General features: G+C 56.5%; 1 protein-coding gene across 2 annotated transcripts in view; it reads left to right on the forward strand.

Annotated features, from left to right (window-relative positions):
• Positions 1–15,452, forward strand: part of LOC139275931 (sodium channel regulatory subunit beta-4-like) — a 35,266-nt gene that overhangs the window by 17,888 nt on the left and 1,926 nt on the right. For both annotated transcript variants that reach the window (XM_070893154.1, XM_070893155.1), the window contains 3 exons: positions 6,314–6,492; positions 9,621–9,840; positions 13,485–13,614. In XM_070893154.1, coding sequence (XP_070749255.1) covers positions 6,314–6,492; positions 9,621–9,840; positions 13,485–13,614 — 529 coding nt within the window. The remainder of the gene's footprint in view (positions 1–6,313; positions 6,493–9,620; positions 9,841–13,484; positions 13,615–15,452) is intronic.

The raw sequence follows: 15,452 nt of genomic DNA on the forward strand, positions 1-15,452 counted from the left end.
GAGAACAAAGAAAAACTACTCACCAATCACCAGCCAATCACTTACCCCCTTGGCTGTGACGTCACCTTACACAGCGAGTGATCCTTACTCTGAATTAACAGTGACTCTGTACAGTTACACAGCGAGTGACCCTTACCTGCTGAATAAATATTATCTTATTCTCCAGAGTATCCAACGTATCTACTTTTGCACCCCGGCCTCCACAGACACCTACAATCTCACAAACTGGAGAATCGTCATGTTCCATAGAGTATTTGATCATCTCGGTCTGTCTCTCTCCCTAATCTTCCAATCTGGTTTCCAACCAAATATATATCTAGCTCCTTTTTGAAGGAGTTAATCGACTCAGTTTTCTCTGCTTCTACTGGGAGTGTGGTCGACATCCACTACTGTGTGGGAAATTAACTCTCTTCGAGCTGCAGTGTCACTGAAAGGTTACATAATGAAACTGTAACTAGTGAAACCATCAATAGTGAATCGGCATCCTCGATCGTCATCCATCAGCCCTGATCCTCGCCCATCAGCCTCGATCCTCGCCCATCAGCCTCGATCCTCGCCCATCAGCCCCAATCCTCGCCCATCAGCCTCGATCGTCATCCATCAGCCCCAATCCTCGCCCATCAGCCTCGATCCTCGCCCATCAGCCTCGATCCTCGCCCATCAGCCCCAATCCTCGCCCATCAGCCTCGATCGTCATCCATCAGCCCCAATCCTCGCCCATCAGCCTCGATCGTCATCCATCAGCCCTGATCCTCGCCCATCAGCCTCGATCCTCGCCCATCAGCCCCAATCCTCGCCCATCAGCCTCGATCGTCATCCATCAGCCCCAATCCTCGCCCATCAGCCTCGATCGTCATCCATCAGCCCCGATCCTCGCCCATCAGCCCCGATCCTCGCCCATCAGCCCCGATCCTCGCCCATCAGCCCCGATCCTCGCCCATCAGCCTCGATCCTCGCCCATCAGCCCCGATCCTCGCCCATCAGCCCCGATCCTCGCCCATCAGCCCCGATCATCGCCTGTCAGCCTCGATCGTCACCCATCAGCCCCGATCCTCGCCCATCAGCCTCGATCGTCATCCATCAGCCTCGATCCTCGCCCATCAGCCTCGATCGTCACCCATCAGCCCCGATCCTCGCCCATCAGCCTCGATCGTCATCCATCAGCCTCGATCCTCGCCCATCAGCCTCGATCGTCACCCATCAGCCCCGATCCTCGCCCATCAGCCCCGATCCTCGCCCATCAGCCCCGATCCTCACCCATCAGCCCCGATCATCGCCTGTCAGCCTCGATCGTCACCCATCAGCCCCGATCCTCGCCCATCAGCCCCGATCATCGCCTGTCAGCCTCGATCGTCACCCATCAGCCCCGATCCTCGCCCATCAGCCTCGATCGTCATCCATCAGCCTCGATCCTCGCCCATCAGCCTCGATCGTCACCCATCAGCCCCGATCCTCGCCCATCAGCCTCGATCGTCATCCATCAGCCTCGATCCTCGCCCATCAGCCTCGATCGTCACCCATCAGCCCCGATCCTCGCCCATCAGCCCCGATCCTCGCCCATCAGCCCCGATCCTCACCCATCAGCCCCGATCCTCGCCCATCAGCCCCGATCCTCGCCCGTCAGCCCCGATCTTCGCCCGTCAGCCCCGATCCTCGCCCGTCAGCCCCGATCCTCGCCCGTCAGCCCCGATCCTCGCCCTTCAGCCCCGATCCTCGCCCATCAGCCCCGATCCTCGCCCTTCAGCCCCGATCCTCGCCCATCAGCCCCGATCCTCGCCCGTCAGCCCCGATCCTCGCCCGTCAGCCCCGATCCTCGCCCTTCAGCCCCGATCCTCGCCCATCAGCCCCGATCCTCGCCCATCAGCCCCGATCCTCGCCCATCAGCCCCGATCTTCGCCTGTCAGCCCCGATCCTCGCCCATCAGCCTCGATCGTCATCCATCAGCCCCGATCCTCGCCCATCAGCCCCGATCCTCGCCCATCAGCCTCGATCGTCATCCATCAGCCCCGATCCTCGCCCATCAGCCCCGATCCTCGCCCATCAGCCCCGATCCTCGCCCGTCAGCCCCGATCCTCGCCCGTCAGCCCCGATCCTCGCCCGTCAGCCCCGATCTTCGCCCGTCAGCCCCGATCTTCGCCCGTCAGCCCCGATCCTCGCCCTTCAGCCCCGATCCTCGCCCATCAGCCCCGATCCTCGCCCATCAGCCCCGATCCTCGCCCATCAGCCTCGATCGTCATCCATCAGCCCCGATCCTCGCCCATCAGCCCCGATCCTCGCCCATCAGCCTCGATCGTCATCCATCAGCCCCGATCCTCGCCCATCAGCCTCGATCGTCATCCATCAGCCCCGATCCTCGCCCGTCAGCCCCGATCTTCGCCCATCAGCCTCGATCGTCATCCATCAGCCCCGATCCTCGCCCATCAGCCCTGATCCTCGCCCATCAGCCCCGATCCTCGCCCATCAGCCCCGATCCTCGCCCATCAGCCTCGATCGTCATCCATCAGCCCTGATCCTCGCCCGTCAGCCCCAATCCTCGCCCGTCAGCCTTGATCCTCGCCCGTCAGCCCCATTCCTCGCCCGTCAGCCTCGATCCTCGACCTTCAGCCTTGATCCTCGCCCTTCAGCCCAGACCATCGCTCATCAGCCCCGATCCTCGCCCATCAGTCCCGATCCTCGCCCATCAGCCCCATTCCTCGCCCATCAGCCCAGACCATCGCTCATCAGCCCCGATCCTCGCCCTTCAGCCCCGATCCTCGCCCGTCAGCCCAGACCATCGCTCATCAGCCCCGATCCTCGCCCATCAGCCCCGATCCTCGCCCGTCAGCCCAGACCATCGCTCGTCAGCCCCGATCTTCGCCCGTCAGCCCCGATCCTCGCCCGTCAGCCTTGATCCTCGCCCGTCAGCCCCATTCCTCGCCCATCAGCCCCATTCCTCGCCCATCAGCCCCGATCCTCGCCCATCAGCCCTGATCCTCGCCCGTCAGCCCAGACCATCGCTCATCAGCCCCGATCCTCGCCCATCAGCCCCGATCCTCACCCGTCAGCCCAGACCATCGCTCATCAGCCCCGATCCTCGCCCATCAGCCCGGATCCTCGCCCGTCAGCCCAGACCATCGCTCATCAGCCCCGATCCTCGCCCATCAGCCCCGATCCTCGCCCGTCAGCCCAGACCATCGCTCATCAGCCCCGATCCTCGCCCATCAGCCCTGATCCTCGCCCATCAGCCCCGATCCTCGCCCATCAGCCCCGATCCTCGCCCGTCAGCCCAGACCATCGCTCATCAGCCCCGATCCTCGCCCATCAGCCCCGATCCTCGCCCATCAGCCCAGACCATCGCCCATCAGCCCCGATCCTCGCCCGTCAGCCCAGACCATCGCCCATCAGCCCCGATCCTCGCCCATCAGCCCCGATCCTCGCCCGTCAGCCCAGACCATCGCCCATCAGCCCCGATCCTCGCCCGTCAGCCCAGACCATCGCCCATCAGCCTCGATCCTCGCCCATCAGCCCCGATCCTCGCCCATCAGCCCCGATCCTCGCCCGTCAGCCCCGATCCTCGCCCATCAGCCCCGATCCTCGCCCATCAGCCTCGATCCTCGCCCGTCAGCCTCGATCCTCGCCCGTCAGCCCCGATCCTCGCCCGTCAGCCTCGATCCTCGCCCGTCAGCCTCGATCCTCGCCCGTCAGCCCCGATCCTCGCCCGTCAGCCTCGATCCTCGCCCATCAGCCCCGATCCTCGCCCGTCAGCCCCGATCCTCGCCCGTCAGCCTCGATCCTCGCCCGTCAGCCCCGATCCTCGCCCGTCAGCCTCGATCCTCGCCCGTCAGCCCCGATCCTCGCCCGTCAGCCCCGATCCTCGCCCATCAGCCCCGATCCTCGCCCGTCAGCCTCGATCCTCGCCCGTCAGCCCCGATCCTCGCCCGTCAGCCTCGATCCTCGCCCATCAGCCCCATTCCTCGCCCGTCAGCCCCGATCCTCGCCCGTCAGCCTCGATCCTCGCCCATCAGCCCCATTCCTCGCCCGTCAGTCCCGATCCTCGCCCGTCAGCCCCATTCCTCGCCCGTCAGTCCCGATCCTCGCCCATCAGCCCCGATCCTCGCCCATCAGCCCCGATCCTCGCCCATCAGCCCCGATCCTCGCCCATCAGCCTCGATCCTCGCCCATCAGCCCCGATCCTCGCCCATCAGCACAGATCCTCGCCCGTCAGCACAGATCCTTGTGCATCATCCCAGATACTTGCATATCTTCCCAAATCCTTGCCTTGAAATCAGTTGAATCTTCCTGCACTTTCTAAAGTCACACAAGACCAAAATTCCCTGCTAATGCGAGATTATCATCATCATAGGCAGTCCCTTGGAATCGAGGAAGACTTGCTTCCACTCTTAGAATGAGTTCTCAGGTGACTGAACAGTCAAATACGAGAGCCACAGTCCCTGCCACAGGTGGGACAGATAGTCGTTGAGGGAAAGGGTGGGTGGGACTGGTTTGCCGCACGCTCCTTCAGCTGCCTGCGCTTGATTTCTGCACGCTCTCGGCGATGAGACGCGAGGTGCTCAGCGCCCTCCCGGATGCACTTCCTCCACTTAGGGCGGTCTTTGGCCAGGGACTCCCAGGTGTCGGTGGGGATGTTGCACTTTATCAGGGAAGCTTTGAGGGTGTCCCTGTAACGTTTCCTCTGCCCACCTTTGGCTCGCTTGCCGTGAAGGAGTTCCGAGTAGAGCGTTTGATTTGGGAGTTTTGTGTCTGGCTGGCGAGATTATACACTGAGGTGCTCAGCATATTCCCCAGCACTTCCCTCACCCTTCCACCAGCTCACACACGCAACATTTACCATAATCTTGTCTTGTACATAAACACAATGCAATAACCGACTCCGTACACAAATGCTGGTGAATCTGTGCCAAACTCATTTGGGTGCAGAGAAGGAAGACCAGGGGAACTGGTCAATAGAATAAAAAAAAGAAAAGTGCTCAATGTACATTGCAGATTTGTCAGCACCCAAAAAGAGAACATGCAGGTGAACGCATTGGGTGGGATGCTTCATGGACAACATCTTGTATTTATATAGCGCCTTTAACTTAGTAAATTGTCCCAAGGCGCTTCACAGAAGCAATTATGAGACAGGATTTGACACCGAGCCACATAAAGAGATATTAGGACAGTTGAGCAAAAGCTTGATCAAAGAGGTAGGTTTTAAGGAACGACTTTCAGGATGAGAGAGAGGCGGAGAGGTTTAGGGAGGGAATTCAGAGCATAGGGTCCTAGCAGTTGAAGGCACGGCCGCCAATGGTGGAGCGATGAAAATCAGGGATGCGCAAGAGGCCGGGATTGGAGGAGTGCAGAGATGTTGGAGGGTTGTGGCGCTGGAGGAGGTTACAGAGATAGGGAGAGATGAGGCCACGGAAGGATTTGAACACAAGGTTGAGAATTTTAAAATAAAGGCATTGCCAGACCGAGGGCCAATGTAGGTCAGCGAGCACAGGGGTGATAGGTGAACAGGACCTGGTGCGCGTTAGGACACAGGCTGCCGAGTTATGGATGAGCTCACATTTATGGGAAGATGGGAAGCCAACCAGGAGAACATTGGAATAGTTGAGTCTATGAGGTAACAAAGGCATAGATGAAGGTTCAGAATCATCATCTTAATAGATTCTTAGGTGAACACAATGCCCAGTGTAATACATGCGCCTGTGAGGATGCTCACAGATTTGTTGAGCTGTTGAGTTGGGAGTGGCTTAGCCAGTCACGTGATGTTCACAAGCCTCAATAAAACCCCGGCCAGTTGGGTTCGGGGGATCCGCGATGGGGCAGGTGGTTGTGAGCCTGGTGGATGAACCGGTAATGTGTAGTGTGATTGTTAAACCTTTGCTAATAAACCAACTAGTTCTTAATAGCAATGTGTTGCTGTGAATTCTTAAGCAAAGAACCCATGAAGCAAACACATGGCACCCAGTGATAGTGCTGGAGCAAACAGACCCAAATAAAATCAGTGGGTATACACACCCCACTGGTGTTTAGCAGCCTCCTGCACATACAAAGTAAGCATGTGGGGGTCTCGGGGGAAGGACAGGGATTGTGCTTGGCTGAGTGTGCCCATGGTGAATGCCCCTAATATTGGGCTTGCACATGAAGAATGGTCATGTTGAGTGAGTCACCAGAGCTCCTGGCACTGTGCACCTGAACCTTAGCATGAGTATGAGCCCCTTCAAGCAGCTGCAGGGGAGCGGTGGTGGTGAGGGGGGGGGGGACTAGAGAGAAAAATCAGAACTGTTAAGATTGCGATATTTGATTTCAACTTGACTGTGTTTCTCGTCAGGTTTCATTCTATTTCACGTCAATCTCGGGCTTGAAACTAGCGTTGGAAAACTGCCATCAATCACGGTAGTGAATGGCACCGATGTCATGCTACCCTGCACCTTCACCAGCTGCATGGACTACCAAAACTCTAAGTTCTGGTGGACATTCCACAAAAACAGAACGGAAGATGGGAAGAAAGTGAGCATTGCAACCCCCACCCCCACATACCCACCCCTCCCACACACCCCACATCCCTCCGACACACCCCGCACCCACACCCCCACACCCACACACTCCACACACTCCCACACCCCCCCCACACCCACATACCCCCACACCCACCCCCACATACCCACCCCTCCCACACACCCCACACCCCCCCCACATCCCTCCGACACACCCCACACCCACACCCCCACACCCACACACACCACACACCCCCACACCCCCCCACACCCCCCACACCCACATACCCCCACACCCACCCCCACATACCCACCCCTCCCACACACCCCCACATACCCCCACACCCACCCCCACATACCCACCCCTCCCACACACCCCACATCCCTCCGACACACCCCACACCCCCACACCCACACACTCCACACACCCCCACACCCCCCCACACCCACACCCCCACACCCACATACCCCCATACCCACCCCTCCCATACACCCCACACACCCCCACACCCACACCCACATACCCCCACACCCACCCCCACATACCCACCCCTCCCACACACCCCACACCCCCCCACATCCCTCCGACACACCCCACCCCCCCACACCCACACACCCCTCCCACACACCCCACACCCCCCCACATCCTTCCAACATATCCCACACCCCCCCCCACATACCCACCCCTCCCACACACCCCACACCCCCCCCCCACATCCCTCCGACACACCCCACCCCCCACACCCACACACACCCCCCACACAACCACCCCTCCCACACACCCCCCACCCCCCCCACATCCCTCCGACACACCCCACCCCCCCACACCCACACACACCCCCCACACACCCACCCCTCCCACACACCCCACACACCCCCCACATCCCCCCGACACACCCCACACCCACACCCCCACACACCCCCCACACACCCACCCCTCCCACACACCCCACACACCCCCCACATCCCCCCGACACACCCCACACCCACACCCACATACCCCCACCCCCCCCACATACCCACCCCTCCCACACCCCCCACATCCCTCCGACACACCCCACACCCACACCCCCACACACCCACACACACCCACACCCCCCCCCACATACCCACCCCTCCCACAAACCCCAAACATCCCTCCGACACACCCCACACCCACACCCCCACACCCACACCCCCACATACACCCACACCCACATACCCCCACACACCCCTCACATCCCCCCGACACACCCCACACCCACACCCCCACACTCACACACACCCCCCATACACCCACCCCTCCCAAACACCCCACACCACCCCCCACATCCATCCGACACACCCCACACCCACACCCCCACAACCCACACCCACATACCCCACACCCCCCACACCCACACACACCCCCCACACACCCAACCCTCCCACACCCACACTCACACTCCCATCCCCCACCCACCCCCCCTCCCCAATACACACCCCTCCCCCCACACCTCACCCACACATCCCACACACCCCCACCACCCCTCTCCACCCCACCCCTCCCCCACACACCCCCACCACACTCCCCCATACCCCCTACAAACACCCATGTACCCCCACACCTACCCCCACACCCATCCCCCCCATGCCCCCCTTCCCTCCCCTCCTCCATGAAATTCGCTGCCAGCCTCCGATTTTAGCGGGTATTTTGGGGAGACGGTGCTCTCAGCAGTGTCCCGCGGTGAGAGCTGTAGCACCTTGACCCAGCCCTCACCTCCCCCTGTCTCCTCATCCGTGCTGCGTTGAAATCAAGACCTTCCACTCTAACTCATTCCGTTGAATGCGAGATATTCTTTATGACATCACAACACACACAGACTACAAGATGGCGCTACAGGAACTTGTCATGTGACCTTGTCGCATGATCTTTTTATTGTATTTACGTGAGTAGTTGCATTACTGCAGTACACCACTGGATGGAGCAGTAGTCCACTAGGGGGAGCTCTCTATTACACTGAACTCCGTACTTCCTTCACTATTCCCCTTGCATAAATCCAAAGCATTTTATTTATTTGTTCCTGGGATTAGGGCATCGCTGGCAAGGCCAGCATTTATTGCCCACCCCTAATTGCCCCTTGAGAAGGTGGTGGTGAGCCGCTTTCTTGAACCACTGCAGTCCGTATGCATTCTAGTTTGTCGTAGCGGTTTTTGATACAACTGAGTGTCTCACTGGGCCATTTCAGAGGGCAGTTAAGAGTCAACCACATTGCCGTGGGTCTGGAGTCACATATAGGCCAGACCGGGTCAGGGCGGCAGATTTCCTTCCCGAAAGCACATTAGTGAACCCAATGGGTTTTTACGACAATCCAGTAGTTTCATGGTCACTACCGCTGATATTCCGGATTTATTTAATTAACTGAATTTAAATACTAAAATCCTGCCCTTTTTTGAGCCAGGTCCCCGTTATCGCCACAACATCATATTCCCATGTGTCCATTTGTGCCTGCCGCTCACCAACCTTATTTACCATGCTTTGTGCGTTTACACACGTGCACTGTCAACCTATCTTAGACCTTCTTATATTCTCTCTTAGTCTGACCCCACTTAATAGCGTACTATTTCTTAGTCTTGTGCTCTCTGTCTCTCCCAATCTTTTGTGCACCTTGTTCCTCCTTTCTAATGCTACTTCCGGGTTCTCATGCCCCTGTCAAATTAGTTTAACCCCTCCCCCACCAACAGCACCAGCAACCCCTCCCCCACCAACAGCACCAGCAGTCCTCCACAACCCCCCTCCCCCCACCATGAGGACATTGGTCCCGGCTCTGTTGAGGTGTAACCCATCTGGCCTCAACAGAGCTATCTCCAGTGCACCAGCCAATATTTATCCCTCAACCAACGTCACTAAAACAGATTATCTGGGTCATTACCACGTTGCTGTTTGTGGGAGCTTGCTGTGCGCAAAAAAAGTGCTGCCGCTTTTCCCAACATTACAGCAGTGACTGCACTTCAAAAAAAAGTCCTTCCTTGGCTGTAAAGCGCTTTAGGTCGCCCTGAGATCACGAAAAGCTCTATGTAAATGTGAGCCTGTATTTTGATCCTTATGGTTTGGGGTGGGGATGGATTTTTTTTTAATTGTTTGGCTAAAAAGTCTTCTAACCCTATGATTATTTTCTGCAGATTATTCAGATCTTTCTGAAAGAGAAGAGGCCCCGTGTCAAGCCTGGAGAAATCTACAGCAGAGTGATCCTCATTGGGAAAGTTAATTTGAAGAATATCTCTCTTTTGCTGACCAATGTGGATTTTGATGATGAGGGATTATATACCTGCTTCTTCCAAAACCCGCAGGAAAAGGGTCAACAAGCTAATTCGACTCTTCATCTCATTGTTGTCAGTGAACGTGAGTGCCCTGATCCTTGAGATGGCGTACAATGCAAAAATCAAGGGCTGGATTTTCAGATTGAGGATACCGAATGTCGGCCGGGCGGGAAATTTTGCGGCGGTAAATGGTTTGTGAGGGCAGCCAACAAATTCAGAGGCTGGGCGGAACACTAAGGGAGGCGTTCCACATCTTCGGGCGCTAGGCCGGGGGAGCAACTGGAAATCCTGAGCTAAAAAGCCGGTCTCGGATCACCCTGAGAGAGGCTTCCCTGGGGGGGGGGAATCTGCACAAAATAACATACATTGCTCACCCCACAACAAGATAAATCGCAAAAATGAAATATGGAAACCACAATCACACTTACCTCACGCAGTCGCTGCTCCCTCACCACCACCGGGATAGCTCCGGGTTGGCTACAGGGCGCTACGGGGGTCAGCGCCAAACATATTTGGAGATCGGGACGCTAACGGGGGGGGTGCTCCACATCGGTTCCACGCTCCCGGGGCGGCATTGCCCGCACCGTCGCAAAATCCGGCATCGAATGACCCGGCGGGGCGCTGGAGGCTGGCTGCCGGAGCAATCATTTCCAGACCCGTTTTCCGCCACTCCGGGGCGCTCATAGAGGCACAGGCCATCATGAATATCCAGCCCTGAGAATGCTGACTGGTGAGAGCCATCAGCACCCACATGCTTAAACGCCACCGACTCACTCGCTCATCACTGCCTACCTCAAACAGGGTTTGATAGGCTGGACGTGGAGGAGATGGTCAAAATCACGAGGGGTCTGGACAGAGTAGATGGAGAGAGACTGTTCCCATTGGCAGAAGGGTCGGGAACCAGAGGGACACAGATTTAAGGTGACTGGCAAAAGAACCAAAGGCGACACGAGGAAAAACGTTTTTAACGCAGCGAGTGGTTAGGGTCTGGAATGCACGGCCTGAGAGGGTGGTGGAGGCAGACTCAATCTTAGCTCTAAAAAGGGAATTGGATAAGTACCTGAAGGAAAACCTTTGCAAGGCTACGGGCAAAGGGCGGGGGAGCGGGACTAGCTGAGAGTCGGCACGGGCTCGACGGGCCGAATGGCCTTCCGTGCTGTAACCATTCGAAGATGTTTCCGCTTGTGAGGAGACTGAACCGCGGGGCTCAACAACATAAGACAGTCACTAATAAATCCAATGGGGAATTCAGGAGAAACGTCTTTAGCCAGAGAGTGGTGAGAATGTGGAACTCGCTGCCACAGGGAGGTGATGCATTTAACGGGAAGCTGGATAAACACAGAGGGAGAAAGGAATAGAAGGATATGTTAAGGGAGATTTTCTTATTATTTGATCCTGGGATGTGGGTGTTACTGGCAATGCCGGCATTTATTGCCTATCCTTAATTTTCCTTGAGAAGGTCGGAGGTGAGCCGCCTTATTGAACTGCAGAGAGCAGTGGGTCTGGAGTCACCTATAGGCCAGACTGGGTAAGGACGGCAGATTTCCTTCCCTAAAGGACATTAGTGAATCAGTTTTTTTTTTAAACGGCGTAGTTATTTGTACTAAGTCTCCCTTCTGAGCATGCGCAGAAGTGAGAAGACAAATATCATCGACTCCGCCCCTCCCCCCCCAGAGCAATTCTCACTAACCCTTTTCTGCCCATGTGTCCAACACCACGTTGCCTCCGATTCATCCAGCAGCAGCCCCGAGACTGAATGCATCCCGCAGCGCGAGCCCTGGGCCACCTGGGCAGCGGGGAGAGCAGGGAGAGCGAGCAGGGAGAGAGAGCTGGGCGGCGGGGAGAGAGAGAGAGAAGTGGGGCGAGCGAGCGGGGCGGTGGGGAGAGAGAGAGACACGGGGAGAGAGAGAGAGAGAGACACACGGGGTCAGATCAAAGTTAGCTTTGAAACAATGTTTCCCATTGCATATCCTCTCTATCCCCCCCCCCCCGTATCTCTCTCTCCCCCCTGTGTCTCCCCCTCCGCCCCGTATCTCTCTCTCCCCCCTGTGTCTACCCCCTCTCCTCCCACTCCCCCCATCCCGTGTCTCTCTCTCCCCTGTGTATCTCTATATCCCCGTCTCTCTCCCTCCCCCTCCCCCTCCCCCCGTGTCTCTATGCCCGCTGTCTCTCTATTCCCCCCCTGCCCTGTCTCGATATCCCCCTGTCTCTCCCTCCCCCTCCGCCCCAGCATCTCTCTCTCTCCACCCGGTGTCTCTCTCTCCCCCCGGTGTCTCTCTCTCCCCCTGTTTCTCTATCCCCCCCGTGTCTCTCTATTCCCCCGCCCCGTGTCTCTATATCCCCCCTGGATGTTTCTCTCCCCCCGTGTCTCTCTCTCTTCCCCCCGTGTCTCTCTCTCTCTCCCCCTGTGTCTCTCTCCCCCTGTGTCTCTATATCCCCCCCGTGTGTCTCTATCCCCCCCTGTGTCTCTATCTCCCCCCCGTGTGTCTCTATCCCTGTGTCTCTCTATCCCCCCGGTATCTCTCTCTATCCCTGTGTCTCTCTATCCCCCCGGTATCTCTCTCTATCCCCCCCTGTGTCTCTCTATCCCTGTGTCTCTCTATCCCCCCGGTATCTCTCTCTATCCCCCCCTGTGTCTCTCTATCCCTGTGTCTCTCTATCCCTGTGTCTCTCTATCCCCCCGGTATCTCTCTCTATCCCCCCCTGTGTCTCTCTATCCCCCCGGTATCTCTCTCTATCCCCCCCTGTGTCTCTCTATCCCCCCCTGTGTCTCTCTATCCCTGTGTCTCTCTATCCTCCCTGTGTCTCTCTATCCCCCCCTGTGTCTCTCTATCCCTGTGTCTCTCTATCCCCCCGGTATCTCTCTCTATCCCCCCCTGTGTCTCTCTATCCCTGTGTCTCTCTATCCCCCCCTGTGTCTCTCTATCCCTGTGTCTCTCTATCCCTGTGTCTCTCTATCCCCCCTGTGTCTCTCTATCCCTGTGTCTCTCTATCCCCCCCTGTGTCTCTCTATCCCTGTGTCTCTCTATCCCTGTGTCTCTCTATCCCCCCTGTGTCTCTCTATCCCCCCTGTGTCTCTCTATCCCTGTGTCTCTCTATCCCCCCCGTATCTCTCTCTATCCCCCCTGTGTCTCTCTATCCCCCCTGTGTCTCTCTATCCCCCCGGTATCTCTCTCTATCCCCCCTGTGTCTCTCTATCCCCCCTGTGTCTCTCTATCCCCCCTGTGTCTCTCTAACCCCACCGGTGTGTTTCTCTCCCCGTGTGTCTCCCCCCCACCCCACCCCCGTCCCTCTCTCTATTCCCCCTGTGTCTCTATTCCTGCCCCTCCCCCGTGTCTCTATATCTCCCCGGTGTCACTCTCTCTCCCCCTGTGTGCCTCTCCCCCCCCCCCCACCCCGCGTGTCTCTCTCTATACCTAATGTTTCTCTATCCCGCTGTGTGTCTCTCCCCCGTGTATCTCCCCCTCCCCTCACCCCCCGTGTCTCTCTCTCCCCCTGTTTCTCTCTCTCCCCCCCCCCCCCCGGTGTCTCTTTATCCCCGTGTGTGTCTCTCCCCCTCCCTCCCCATGTCTCTATCTCTCCCTGTGTGTCTCCATACCCCCCCCCCACTGTTCCCCCACCTGTCTCCCCTGTTACCCCACAGCACCTTAGTGATTTCCGAGTGCATCTATCTGATGATTTGCACTGGCACTGCACTAATTTGTAAATCTCTCCTTTGTGTTGCAGTGTTACTGGTGGACAACAGGCTGACGGTCCTCATTTTCTCCATTGTCGGAGGGGTGATAGGAAGCCTCATTATATTATTTATTATTAAAAAGCTTGTAGTGTTTTTAATTAAGCAAGTTGGAAAAAAGAAGTAAGTAAGATGTGGATCTGCAGAGCATGATTATCAAACACTCTTATTTACAAACCATTCTAACGGGCAACTTTCCAGTTTGCAGTTTGCACAATGGGAATATGAACAAGCTGATTAACTGTACACGCTGTGATATACCTCGCACCACTCAGTCTAGTAGTTTGTGCCTATAGTATTATTGTCGCAGGTCCTATATAAACCAACTCAATTAAAAATAATCAACCATAGTTCAATCATTAGCAGGAATACAGTTCAACAATGGCACGGGGACGATGGGCTGAATGGCTGTATCCTTCTATGTAGAGATAACATTTAACTTTTTGGTCACCACAGAGCGATCAAGGACTAAACAAGTGCTAATTCTATGCAAGTAAGAATAATATGATCCTTCGTGCAATCACTGCAAACAGTGTCTGGGGTTTCAGCCTTGCAGAAGGTTAGGTTCAGCTGGGCTTAACATGACACAACTCAGCTCACTGTTGAGTTTTGAGGATGACAGCCCCGTCCAGTTCATATCACAGAGTGACAAGGAGTAACTGGGCACTTCCTGTTCACATCTAGAGCCTGAAAGACTTTAGAATCGAGGCATAAAACCCTTTCCTGATCAGGTAGCATTTCAGCAACCTTGTTTAAAGTGTGTTTCCCTCCAGTGCTCGGGCGAGGTTTGGGTAATTCCGGGGATTTGTGTGTATTTCCTGGTATGTCAGCATATTCCTGTTTCTGATTACCGGCTGACATTTTGCATGCAATAATATGAATGTTGCACGTCTTGTCCTGCGAGAGCAGACACGATTGAGTCACTCTTGGATTCCACATTCTGGTGCAATACTTTTCTCTCTATCCCCCCAATTTTTGTACAATAGCACTTGGCTGACACAGCCTGCAAATGATTCACTCGCTTAACTGTTAACCTCCCGATCGATTGCGTTGCCGTTTTGCGCCAGTCACGAACGGCAATTGTGCATTGGAGGGCAGGGCCATGCTGTGTCAAGTCGCCTAAATCTGGACTTCTACTCCACCCCGCCACAACACCCCACACACCATCCACTGGCCATAGTTCCACTGCTCTGGTTAATATATCCCGTTTCATTGCTCTATACCCGTGCACATCCCTCTCAGCCGTTGCTCAGTGGGTAGCACTCTCGCCTCTGAGTCAAAAGGTCGTGGATTCAGGCCCCACTCCAGAGACTTGAGCAAAAATTCCAGGCTGGCACTCCCAGTGCAGTACTGAGAGAGTGCCGCACTGTTGGAGGGGCAGTACTGAGGGAGCGCCGCACTGTCGGAGGGGCAGTACTGAGGGAGCGCCGCACTGTCAGAGAGGCGGTACTGAGGGAGTGACGCACTGTCGGAGGGGCAGGGCTGAGGGAGCGCCGCACTGTTGGAGGGGCAGTACTGAGGGAGTGCCGCACTGTTGGAGGGGCAGTACTGAGGGAGTGCCGCACCGTCGGAGGGGCAGTACTGAGCGAGCGCCGCACTGTCGGAGGGGCAGTATTGAGGGAGCGCCGAACTGTTGGAAGTGCCATCTTTCAGATGTGACCTTAAACTCCAAGGCCCCGTCTGACTTCTCGGGTGGATGCAAAAGATCCCACGGCCACTATTGCGAAGAAGAGTTCTCCCTGGTGTCCTGGCCGATATTTATCCCTTAATCAACATCACTAAGAAAAACAACTGATCTGGTCATTATCACAGTTCTGTTTGTGGGAGCTTGCTGTGCACAAAAAGTGCTTTGCTGCGTTTCCTATGTTACAACAGTGACTGCACTTGCACAGTTGTCGTAGAGCACTTTGGGACTCCCTGAAGGCGAGAAAGGCGTTATATAAACACAAGTCCTTTCTTCT

Source organism: Pristiophorus japonicus, chromosome 11, assembly GCF_044704955.1.
Source record: "Pristiophorus japonicus isolate sPriJap1 chromosome 11, sPriJap1.hap1, whole genome shotgun sequence".
Lineage (NCBI taxonomy): Eukaryota > Metazoa > Chordata > Chondrichthyes > Pristiophoridae > Pristiophorus > Pristiophorus japonicus.